General features: G+C 37.8%; 1 protein-coding gene across 2 annotated transcripts; it reads right to left on the bottom strand.

Moving 5' to 3' along the window:
• LOC307118092 (myosin light polypeptide 6) lies at positions 1-7,771 on the bottom strand. Of its 2 annotated transcripts, XM_079803496.1 has the most exons (7): positions 7,472-7,568; positions 6,948-6,975; positions 4,191-4,334; positions 2,860-3,033; positions 2,607-2,684; positions 2,317-2,359; positions 1-1,403 (listed from the first exon to the last, which is right to left on the bottom strand). In XM_079803496.1, the coding sequence occupies exons 1-6, from the start codon at positions 7,472-7,474 to the stop codon at positions 2,331-2,333; spliced, it is 456 nt and encodes a 151-aa protein (XP_079659622.1). In that variant the 5' UTR covers positions 7,475-7,568; the 3' UTR covers positions 1-1,403; positions 2,317-2,330. The 2 variants fall into 2 exon arrangements, with proteins under 2 accessions (XP_079659622.1, XP_079659621.1); XM_079803495.1 differs by lacking the exon at positions 2,317-2,359 and having other exon boundaries at positions 7,472-7,771.
• Between the last annotated feature and the right edge of the window lie 5,666 nt (positions 7,772-13,437).

Consider the following 13,437-nt stretch of genomic DNA (forward strand, 5'->3'; position numbering starts at 1 on the left):
CCAACTAAAATCACGTTTTATTGAGTCAGCAGTAATACAAACAATAAGGAAAGCTTCAATACTTAAGGTTGTTGCAGTAGCGGACCAGCTCAGCGATCTGTCTTTCTGCCTCCAGGATGCGCACGCACCCTGTAATGTTTGTAAACAGGAAACCCGTGTATACAAGTCGTTTTTGGGTTTTTTTTTTGGCGCACGAAAAATATTCTCGTCGCTTTTTAATATTAATATTGAACCACTGTACTCACATGGACTGATTTAAATATATTTTTAGTACATATCTTTTGAGTGTCAATGTCATTGCTGGCTATCCAGGCCTCACTGAGCCATCGGACTTCAACAGAAATATATTAATTTGTCTACCTAAGATGAACGGAGGGCTTAGTGTGGAACGGCATGAGGGTGAGTAATAAATGACAATTTTCATTTTTGGGTGAACTAACCCTTTAACTAATGTTAGCAAGATTTTAATAATGCATTAGTTCATGTTGAAATTAACAAAGATAAATAAATGCTTTCTAATTAGTGCCAATATTTACCTTTAATTTCTCACTTAAGTTGCTGACCTGAAACCAAATAGCGATCATTTGAATTGCATTAGTCTAACTGCAAAAGAAGTTCAGCAATTTGCTGTAATTTCACTTTCAGACAGCTTGGTCTTTACAATTAACCACAATCGATTAAAGGAACTGGGGGAGAGTTCTTGGGCTTTTAACAAGTGTAAGAACACTGCCATCTATCTGCAGACAGGAGAGAGACAAGTTCAGCTTCACCCTAAAGACATTGTCCCCTATATTTACAACGATTTCTTACAGTTTTTAGATTGTATTAATATAAATAAATCGGACTTGAAAAGTATTCTGTTTAAAATGTACTTTATTGGACAGCGAGAACATTCCAAGTTAATTAAAACAAAAAACTTTATTGCATGTTCGATTCATAATTTCTCACTTTGAAAAAGATAACTTCTCATTCTGAAACGCCAAAAATAAGTCTGGCCAGACCCGACATTTCTACTACAGCACTGTCCAGCAAAGATGCCTGAGGATACACTGTATATTGCATACACACTGCTAATGTGCTGCATAAAGAGGTTTTATTGCAGACCGTGTCAGCACACAAGAGATCTTTTTCATATCGTTATATGGTTTGAATACCACAGGACAGGACGTGCATCTCTTGGGGAGTCATATGGGAACTTAAAGAAGATAAAAGGCACTTCTAATAAAAATACCCAAATGAGTGCAAACACAAGAGAGGGAATGAAGCCATTAAGCAAATTAAGGTGATGGAATGAATAGGAAGAAAAACAAAATACATACAAAGTAATTATTACATAGAAAAATAAGACAAACAAATGGGTTGTGGTCTTTATCTTCAACCGCTCATGACCATGCGGACGAGTTCTGTGAACAAACGAAACAGAAAAACAAAGGTTAGTGTCCATTTTACTGCAAAAAGGGGAATCGACCCCAACTACAGCATACGATAAAAAAAAAAGTCTAATTTAATTTTTTAAACCTAGCCAAATGTTCTCCACATATTCTTATCAACCCTGCACCATGTTTGCTGTAGTTTGAAGCCGTTCCCCAGTCGTACTCGTTCTTAAGTGGTGAGAAACAGGGTGACAGCAAGATCATGGCTAGCTCCTACTCAACCACAGCTCAAAGACTTAACCAGGTCTAGGAAATCAAGAAAATGTTAAAGAAGCTCCTTCTGGTTTTCCTCTACAGGGCAAGAGTGGAAACAGTTGTATAGCACAGCTACAGTAATGAGAGATTGTAGAGTTGAGCTATGGATCAGCCTCCATCAGGAAAAGGGAGAGAAAGATCAGCAAAAACAGCCAAATCACTGCAATTCGATTGGTTAGTTCATAATAAAAGCAACTGCGCTGCTTGGTGAGCACAGGGAGGGGGAGGGGTGCTGATATTTCAAATATCAGAAGACAAATCCAAAACCGAATGCTTTCATATGCAATATCCCTTGACCTGCGCTCAAGTCTGAAGCAGTGCAGTTGCCATTTCGCCTCTGAGAGCCGTCACAAGGACGGCCACATGCTAAGAGCATGCTGCAGCCAGGGGCCAGAGAAAAGGCTGCTGCAGAGATAGGGAAAAGTCCAACCATAGGTCAAAACTACATCCAACCAGGCTCCCTAGCTCTAGACGTCTCATGATGCACAGCTACCCTGTGAATAACTATATTAGCCAAAAGATAAGGTGTAGACTATGCAAACATGCACGTCTGAGAGCGTTAAAGAAAACGCCTGGATGGATTGTTGCTTCACGTGTTATAAATGTTGAGGGCAGGAGGTAGACGTACACCCAAGACATCTCTCAGCCAGACATGATGTGGCGAACGAAGGCTGTGGAAGATCAATTACAGTTACGGCATGCGGTCACCATCAGATATCTCACAAAGAACTTGCATAATGTTTTTTTTCCCCATTGTAGTACATGCATATAATATAGTAATACAATCAGGTTATTCCCAGGACACTGCTATATTTTGGATTAAAATGTACTGCAATTACCTTAGGGACAAAAACTAGGTTTGAAGAACAGTGAATGATCTCTCTTCATGAACCTACATACATAACATCAAATGTTTACCTTCGTAATTGATGCAACCGTTAGCATCTTCGTGTCCGGCTAGAAGTGTTTCTACTTCCTCTTCGGTCATCTTCTCTCCTTTAAAATTAAACAAACAAATCCATATAGAAATGTTTAGCAAATAGGAGCAATATATACACTAATACACCATACTTGAAATGTCAACCATGTCTCTGTTCTGTATTTTCAATCGGTGTCCTAGATGTGGAGGACTGGACTATAAATATCTCCTCGGGAGACCAGGCCGGCTTACCCAGTGTGGTGAGAACATGGCGGAGCTCAGCACCCATGACTGTGCCGTTGCCTTCCTTGTCAAATACTCTAAGCCCCTCCACAAAATCCTCAAACGTGCCCTGGTCTTTGTTCTTTGCGATGGCCTGGAGCATGGGCAGGAACTGTTCGAAGTCCAGCAGTTTATGGTTCATTTCTGAGGAACAAAGAAGCCTTTAATCAGACGAGATAGCATTTATTTCCGCATTTATTTCCGTATTATGAAGGAAGAATTCTAGAATTCTAGAATTACCATAGTTGATCGAAGTATTACGTGAAAGTTTTGGGCCAGCTGACAGTGCTTTGTTGTCACTTCATTATGTTTAATGCATTTAAACAAACTTTAAGATTTGTTATGCTGCATTTGAACATGGTAGATGAGGCTGCTATTATTTATGAGATTTACTTCTTAGAATGTTAAAAATAAGCTATTTTTGAAAAGAAAACCAAAGAAATGTAATGCATTTAAATAAAGAAAACTCAAATAAGTGTGGGGGACCAGTAAAATTCTTGGAAGGGCAAGTACAAATCTGAACATCCAGCCAGCTAAAAACTGCTGGATGATCCCAGTAATATCTTATCCTGTAAATCCAGATATAGACAAAATAAGAGATAAGATTGAGGCTATAAATGTGATTATAAAATGTCAGCCATTAGATTAAGCCAGGAGTAGGGCTGCCACTAACGACTATTTTTATATCGATTAATCTGTCGACTAACTTAACACAATGTTCAACAATTTTACTTAAAACATTTAATTTAACTTGCAACGTTGGTCTTCAGTAGTGTACTATTAAAAAAAAAGAAGTATAAATGTAAACAAGCCCTTGACAAAATGTAAAACTAAGAGTAAAAAAGGTACACATTTGTAAACCAACATAACAAAAAAAGAGAATATCAGCAAATACTTTTTATATAGAATAGTGTAGTCACCAAAATTATGACTTCGATACGATACCAGACTAAAATACCTCAATACCGATACTGAATCGATACCATGGCAAAAAACTGTAAAAGCAATTGAATAATATGACAGAACTTACTATTCATTGTTCTAGGGTTAAAATGTATCGACCAATCACGACAGGCCTAGCCAGGAGTATGCTTTGGTTAAAATTAGGACATTTAAGTGTGTCAAAAAACATTAAAAAAAAAACATTACTGGTGTGCTTTGAGACAAAACAACGGCACTGACATTTTAAAGGCATGTCAGCGCAAGTTGCTTTCAGATAAGACGGATCAAACATGCATTTTAAGTCTGGGACTAGACTTAAGCTTTCGTCTGTGAAACCGGGCAATAGTGTCTGATCCTACCTTCTGCTTTTGGGTTGCCCAGGACCTTGAGCACCTCTGCGTTGACGGGATTCTGGCCCAGCGCGCGCATCACATCCCCACACTGACTGTAGGTGATCTTTCCATCTCCCGTCCGGTCAAACAAGAGAAAGGCTTCTTTGAATTCTGCAGAGATCATTGAAGAGTTTATTGAAGCAAAATGCTGGAAAAGGGGCAGAGAACAGCAAAAGGGAAGGAAAAGATGCGTGCATGATAAGAAAGAGAAAATGAAATGGAGGAAGACAAACAAGGAGGGTTGTTGACTGTATTCTGCATGGAAAATAAGACAATGATATAATATAATGACAGGCAATTCCTTTAAAGAGCCCGACTTAAATAAGGAGCCCAATGGATCAGCACAAACAGAAATACTGCACCAGACATCAATATTAATGACATTCCAGGCTATTCTGTGGTCTCCATTCAGGTTAGCTGTGGCAAGATAAATGACCACAGACATCTTATCCATCCACCTAAAGTCATTACATACTACAGTGCTCAGAGACCTTTTGATCACGTTACAAAAGTGATCAAATATTAAAACATATCAACTAGCTATTTAAGCAGAAATTAAGGCAAACTACACTATCATTTAGTACACACCCTAAAAATACTTGATTCTGAATGGTCAGTCAGCATTCAAACATGTAATATCATTTTGATTAAACAAAAAGGTTCATATATTTTACGCATTTAAATGAAGCCATGTAATATGCAAGGTAATATGTATTGTTTCAAGCTCTTAAATCACCCTGATATTTAATTTGACCAAGAATATGAAAGTATTTAATTGAGTTTTTCAGTACTTGAAGATTCTTGGTCAAATTAAATACCAGGGTGATCAAGCAAGAAAATGTATTCTGAACTGTTTATTGGATAAAGCCCCTTCGATGGCACAGGGTTATACTTGAATATGCATCTTTAGATTACTTAACCTGTGCTTCTCATAGCAAATGTGTCATTTCACAGAAGGTGGGATCCAATCTTGATATATAGGGGTTCAAATATATCCTCAATTCTTACTATAGGGTGTTTAATGAGATGTAAATATGTAAGGTATATTAGAGTATAAATATGGACGGCATATTGTTTGTACAATCCTTTAATTCTCTTTTCAGATTGATTTAGAGTGGTGAGCCATAATAAATTGTTGCATACTTAAGATCCTGAAACAATACATATCCCTTGCATATTAATTGAACATTTCAAATAGTAGTTATTATAATATATATATATATATATATATATAAAAAGTGCTGGGGAAAAAATGTATTTTGATTAATCACATCCAAAATAAGTTTGTTTACATAATGTGCGTGTACTGTGTATAATTATTATGTACATATAAATACACATGCAAGTATATATTTAAGAAATATTTGCATGTGTGTGTGTGTGTGTGTATACATATATATATATAAAATTGATCTTGTATATAAATATCTTTTTTATAAAACAGTGTCTTAAATATATACATGCATGTGTGTATTTATATGTACACACAATACACGCACATATATTATGTAAACAAACTTATTTTGGATGCAATTAATCACGATTAATTTTTCCCCAGCACATATACACATATATTTTAAGATACTTAATGCATTAAAGTTACGAATTTAATTGAGTAGACATTGTTTTTGATAATTCATATATTTAAGTAAACCATTCAAATGGAATCCAAACAATTTAAAAAGAAAATGACAATTTGGGAAAATAAAATGCGCTATATATGCTACATTTTGAGTTTTTTTAAAATTCATCTTAACTCATAGGCTAAGCTTAAAATCCTTCATTATTGAGTGCTTAAACTCTTAAAATGTGCGTGGGTATAAATAAACTATTATTTTGACTCCAAGCCAGAGTTCACCAAAAGAACTGAATGTTATCCGTTAGAACAAGCCCATCCAAAAAAAAAAAAGTCTCCCATCTCAGTAATGCTTTTCCTGCTCACTGGAATGTGGCTGTTCCCTTGCATGCCTTAAATTGATTCTTTAACCATATATGGTAAGAGAGGAAAACGGGAGAGTGAGCAGTATTATGTCAACCTCTTTTGCTTAAACAAACAAGAGCAAAGATGAACCTAAATGGCCATTGACCAATAGAACTCATGCCTCTGGTAGTAGTAACACACCTGTAGTAGTACAACTAAAACTCTCTAGTTTCAAAGTTGACATTTAGATGTTTTACACGGCAAGGTTTCGCACTCTTTTGTTAGCAGTATTTCAACACTTCCTGACTCAGACACACCCTCTGCAGAAATGACGGCCCATGCTACAGAGGAAACACACAGGCCTACACTTCAAAAACGCATTTCTACTCCAAACAAACATTTCGATGCTTGCAGTTCATGTATGTTAATTATTGAATGCAGCTCAAATGGAAGAGGCAGGTGAGGTGCTATCAGACACAAACAGCAGCGTGTTGCCCTTAACACCATGCAAACTAAATGACTATAGAACAGAAAAGTTTTCAATGCACTCACTCACCGTGTATTTGCTCCAAGTTAAACTCAATCTGGAGGTGACATACAACAGTGGCAAAGGAAAACAATACAAAAAAGTAAGGAAAGAAAGCAAGAGGAATGCAAGGGCAGAGAAATAGATCAGCAGAATAACATGGATGGGATGATGAAAGCAGGCTGTCTAGGAAGAAATGAAGGGGAATAATACATACACAGGTACATAGATCACTTTGAGACAAAGTAACATGCATCTAGACGAGACACAAACTCACCAAGAATCTGGTCCTCGCTGAATTCAGACTGTTTGAGACAGAGCGACATTCAATGAATATGAAATGATGCACAAGCTGTGAATAAAATGGCATTTCTGATAATAACACATCTATGGGTCCATAAAATCCGTCTGGGAATACATTTCAGTCCAGATGAAAAAGTTAAGACAAGTTTTCTACCCCTGACCGAGACTGACTAGCTAACGCTGTCCGCTAAGTTAACTCACAACCGTGCTACCGAGTGACAGTTTAACTAAAACACAAACCTTTAATAAATGTAATTTAGCTAGCAAACGCTTGGATTTCTGTAAAGGAAATTCATGAACAATTTACAGAGGTTTGATCACTTTCTTACATAAGCTAAATAGCTTAACTCGGTTAGCTAGCATGAAATAGGCTAACGGCAGACTTCGTATAACGTTATACAAACCTTGTATAGTTTTCTAACCCTATATTAGGATATGTTTATATAGAAAAGTTCTACTGGCGCCTATTTTAAATTAAATGTTAATGAACATGCTTACCATATTTGCAGTGGCTTGTTTTCCGGGTGTGTGTATGTCGCGGCGGGAGTGTGAGATGACTCGCGCTAGCACTGCTGAGTTATGAAGGCTAGTAGGCGATGTCCGATTCGTGAACGAATCGTTCTTTGGAATCGGATCTTTTCAATGAATTATCTGAACCGGTTCAGAAAACCTGTTCATGAATGAACGATAATGGTTGAAGAATTGAACTGGATCGGTTCAAGCCTATTTTTTACGGTCTATGGTCCAAGCGGTTGGGGTCAACAATCGAACAGAGACCGTATTTTTCGTATTTTATATGTCGGAGTCTTAATAATCAGTGACAAATGAACTTATAGTAAAAGTACCGACTTATGGGACATTCTACAATATATTTAGGTTGTAAATGACGTTAGGTTGAATCATGGCTGCAACAAACTGAACCGGGACGCATGCAATTACAATAAACATTAATTAAAAAACAATGAATAAAGTGCAAAAAGTCTAATGGCTTTATTAGAACATTCCACACAACATCATGATCACCGCGTATTACGTCATGACGTAGGCCTAAAAGAATCCTTGAATCGTTTGTTTTAAACGGTTCTTTAAAACGAACCGACATTCGCGAGAATAAATCGGATTTCCCTTCATTACTATGAAGGGTGGAGAATGTTCATTACACAAAAAGTGACATAACTGCACAAAGACACTCCCAGCGTAATTCACTATAACGATTGACTGTACACAATAGGCAAAGCGTGTGTATCTTCATTGCTGATGATTTGTTTGTGATGCCATATGCGATGAAGCTTTTGTTTGTTAGGTTCAATTACTTCAATGCTGCATTCCTAAGCACATGGAGGTGTTGGCTGTATTTATGTAAGGATATCTGTAAATCATGTGGGATACAAAGAAAATGTATAATGATAAATCACCAAAGACAGGAAATACTACATATTAAATTCCTACACAAGTTATGATTTGTTTCAATATCTGATTGAATGTATTGCTCTTTTAATTCCAATCTAGATTGGAAAATCAGGTATATTATAATGAATAAAATAAAATATTTAGTACATTTAAGTAAAATTCAAGGTGACAGTAATGCAGCTCAGGGACCCTAGTGTGTGGAGCAGCTACATCAGTGCCCCATTTCTCAATCCTGATATAGCCTAGCTTTAATATTCTCTTAAGGTTTGGGGGCTGGGTTGACACAGTTTTCTGTGTGCTATGCTGAGGTAATCAGAAGCTGCATTGATGTTTTATTCACAAATAATATCAAATTCAGGTCTGATACTTGTCTTGCAATGAGGCATTAGCCATTGCCATACAGAAAATTTAATTGAATAAATCCTTAAATCCACATCAAATTGTTCATTTGAAGGTTTTTTGTCTGTCAATTTGCTCCATATTCTATTTCTGCTAGATTCGCCTGTGCTATTTTAGTGATGCGTACTACAGCTGTAGCCATAGTAATGATGAATAAATAGGAGAAAGTTCAAATTTGAAAGACTCTGTTGCAGGATCATCACTTACCTCTAATGTGCTGGGGTCAAAGGGGGAGTCAGAGGGGCGCAGCATCCGCGGTTTCAACTCAGGAGCTGATTTTGGGGGTGAAGGTGTGGTAGGGCAAGGAAATGGTGGTCCATGCCTTGGTAAGGTTCCCCCAGATGGAGATTTTTTAATTGATGGTTCTCGTTTTGGTGCCATCGCAAGACCTTGGTATGTGTCCTTCCTCCTCGTCCACTGCTTTGAAAAACACAAGGATAAATCTGTCAGATGAATTGCATGTGTATCCTCTGATAGTAGAAAACGGGAAAAGAAGAATCGGAGAAGCAGAGAAGGTATAGCAGAAATAATCTAGGAGGAATTCATGCAGTGGATGTGCATGCAGTGAGAGCGGAGGAGAGTGTGCGTAGGAGTGCTGTCTCACTGAGTCTGTTTCACTCTCTCCGCTTGTATTTATGTCAGAATCGTGAACATGTGGGTGTTAGAGCGTTTGTGTCAATGATAGACAGCAGTATCAGTATAAAAGAATCTTATTTTACATTTGCATCAATACCTCTGAGTGTGTTTGTAAGAGCTAGCTCTGTTAGCTATGGTTATTTATAGGTATTTCTATTTTTATTCCCTTCCTTTCATCTCTGGGAAAATGTTCTCACACTCTATGTCTTGCAATTGCATTCTTCAATGTTTCCTTGTGCGGATCTGTCAAGTATAATAATAATGATTAATAATAATGATGATTCGTCTTTTAGTCTAATCTCTTCAATAAAGTCCATGCTTACTCAGATGTGTCTAGTGTAGGCTTTGCATTTTATAGTAGCCTATATATGTATTAATGAAGTACACTAAACGTATACAAAAGTATAATGACACCCCCTTCTAATAAACAATTTTGGTTTTAATTCCAGCTAGTGAAAGCAAATTTATACAAATATACATTTCAGAGAATTGAGTGTTGAACCCCTTTGGGATGAATTACAATGTTATAGGGTGTTTGAATCATGAATTCACAATGAAATCATTAAAAGACAAAATTTGCTTTTCTATGCATAGTTTTATTAACCAATCAGCACAAGTTTAGGGCGTGACAGAACAAAGGCAAAGTTGTTCTTGACTATAACCACTAGATGTCAGTATTGCCCAAAATAAAACCTTAACTCAACCAACAAAACGAAATAAATGGCACTAGTAGCCTACGACATTATAGGCTACAAGTTACTTTCTCCCTACATAATTATGCCTAAAAAATAATACAAAAATATTAAACCAAGAGTAGCCTATTTTGTTTTAACCTCTGTCAACGTTGAATTATTCAAACTGAATAATAGGCCTACTTATAGAAAAAAAAATCTGCTCTGAATGATTTAAATGTTATTGATTCCAATAAATGTCAGGCTTGTATAATTTTGTAATATGGTTTTAAGTAGTAGGCCTAGGCTATCATTCAATCATATTTGTCACGTTGTAGGCTATGCACTTAGAAATACATATTTTTTTTTAAAATCTCACTAGAACTTAAAATATTTGTTTATTGACAACCCTACTCTTCTAACGTCAAATACGTCCATATTAAAAGCACTTGGTACATATTTTTACGGAATCTGTCGAATAATCGATGGTCTCTCCGCCCTTTAATAGATTTTACGTACAATCCATCGCGCGCTCAATGGGCCTTGAAATCACCGTTTATGTGTCTCGAGCGTCAGAACAATAGTGACACAAGGACCCCCACCGCGCGACCAACGGCACACTGAATTAATTAATTAATGCGCATTTTAGGTATTACAAATGGTCGTCAGACCTGTTTAATTCGAAGTAAAAATGTGAACATTGTCAATGTCTATAAAATATCTTTGAAACCATTGGTGACCTGACCTCACGTGCTTTCTCAGTGAAGACGTAGAGCTTCAACAAAGCATGTCTGCCGAGGGAACATCGAACCGACTAAAGAGATTAAAATCTGTGATTCGTGTTTCTCGTAATCTCTGTTTGTACAAGAAGCAATAAACAATACAGTATGAATGTCGTAAATCCTGTACTTATTATTTTTTTCTGTTGTTTATTTTCAGGCCTATTAGTAGACTTCATCAAAAGTTTTTTGTATATGACATCAAAGTCATTCTACCATCTTTAGGCCGAAGGTCCTCAAACATCTGCTTTTTCTACACAATCCCAGAATTGATCATTCTGCCGGTCGATTTTTCCAATTGGAAAAGTAAACTTTCTATTTTGCCTTCCTCTTTTCAGGCCTTTGATGAAAAGAAATTGAATTATGCTGAACTAGGCAAAGGGAATCAATTGTTCCTCAGAGGTTCCCCTAGAATGTGTAATAGAATTATAGCAACTACCCCACCTAATGTCTCACAGAATCCCCAGACCATGCCGAATCATCAAACCACCTGATTTATTTTTAATGGCATTACACCCCTTACTCCATAGTGTCATGGTAATATCTGTGGCTCCTCCAGCTGCCTCTATATCACATTAGCCAAGCTTAATATTGACTGTGTAGGGCTCGCGAAACAATAAGCCTAGAAGACAGGCAGCTTAGAGGCAGCCAGCCAATCGGAAAGCTCTGCAGTTGGCTGGAGGGGTGTTAACTAAAGCACTGAAGTTGCTTTTGCCCTGGAGGAGCAGTTCAATCAATGGGATGCTTACCGCTGGGGTACCCACACGGACCCGCAGCTTTCAGATCCAGGCATCTCTCAACAAGTCCGAGCTGACGAGAAACCATGAAACCTGATGCAACTTGATTCCCTTTATTTTGTCTCTCTGTCTTTCATCCAGCAAACAAACAATCACTTCTCGTCTCATTTAATCAGAAGCCGTAGTGTTTTCCAGATGGCGTTTGTTTTCTGCATCAAAAAGTCTGCATAAAGGTGGAGAAATACTCCAATATTGCATTTTCCCTTGAAGCTGTGGGGAAATATTGTAGCTGCATTTTCTGAGGGTATTCAGAATCATTTTTATGCATATAAATACATTTAATTTGAATGAATTTATACAAATCAAATCAAACCACTTATCACCTTTGTGTGTCATATTGCTGTAAACCACAGTGGGAATCAGACTATTCCACTTGTGGGCTGCACCTGATCACACATAATCTGTGGCCCTCTGCCAAACACACCGAAATCTTTTAATTTGTTGAAATGAAACCCTGCAAATCTGCTCACTCATGTCATTAATTACAAAATGCCCGTTCGTTTTATGAATCTTGTCTAATGATTGTGTTTGTTGGAGAAGCTAAAGTAAGGAATGAGCAAAATCTGCCTATTGTGTTTGGGCGTACTGATTATGGCCTTTGATTAGTGCATGGGTGCAATCTATTCAACTTCTCTCACTCCCTCCCATCCTCCCCTACCTCTATCCTTCCCAGCTACAGCCCCTTGGGGTATGCCCATGTCCCAAAGGACAGCCAGCAAAGCAGATGGAACCCTCCTCCCCCTCTCCCTCGTCTCTCACAGCTCACCCCAACAGGGTTGGGGTTCAGGAAAAGGATGGACTGTGATTGGATGAACACTTCATTTTGTAAAATGTGGTTTGAGAGGAATTTTCTGACCACCTTAATTGGAACTATAAGTGATTGTATTCGGCTCATGCGAACGGTTCAGTTATCCTCCGTTGGCTCTAATAGCCAGTATGACCCTCAAAATTCCCCAACAGAATGGAATTTGCACCACTTCCAAGCAATCGCTAGAAAAATTGCAAGAGGTGTTGCATGGACACTCTCCAGCCATCGTATCAATAGCAGAGCAGCCTTGAGAGAGGTTGCAGGTGGCATATTGTGCAAATGGGCAATTTTACGCTTCCAATTATGCAGTGGGCACTTGATATAATATGGGATTGATTTACACAAACTGGCAGACTGGCTTTTATTCCCAGAGTCTCCTCACGCGCAACTCATTGGCCATGATTTCAGTGTGTTTAACGGAGAAAAGAAATGGTTTAGTCTAATAATGCGCTGATGAATGGAGCGATACTGAGGTTAAAAGTCCATAGCCATAAAACTCGGCCCCACTTCTCCCTAGTGCCAGAGAACATGAGTTAGGCTGTTCCTGTCCCTCAGGATCCATCCCAGAGAACTTCTGTATTCAGCTCCAGTAAGCAGCAGATAAGGCCGGAGCTCTGGGATTACCTTTACAACACGTATCTTTTAAAACACAGACGCACTCTTACTCTCCATTATTCTCTTAAGGGAATACAGTTCAGTTTTCACAATCACAATTTTGAGCATGTACACGTGAAAATAAAGGTTCTTTACTGGCCGTTTCTCCAAATTGAGTCATTCTAAAAGGAACCCGCACGATTGGGAGTTTCACATGAGGTTAAAGTTGGTCACACGAGTTCGCCGAGCTGACCAAAAGTGAGTTTTGTGCTTCATCTACCTTTTTTGCACACAACATTTTGCTAATGTGAATGCACCATAAGAAAAGAAAAAAGAACTGTTCACTCAAAGGTTCCATTATGCTATGGAA

This window comes from Gobio gobio, assembly GCF_949357685.1.
Source record: "Gobio gobio genome assembly, chromosome: 21".
Lineage (NCBI taxonomy): Eukaryota > Metazoa > Chordata > Actinopteri > Cypriniformes > Gobionidae > Gobio > Gobio gobio.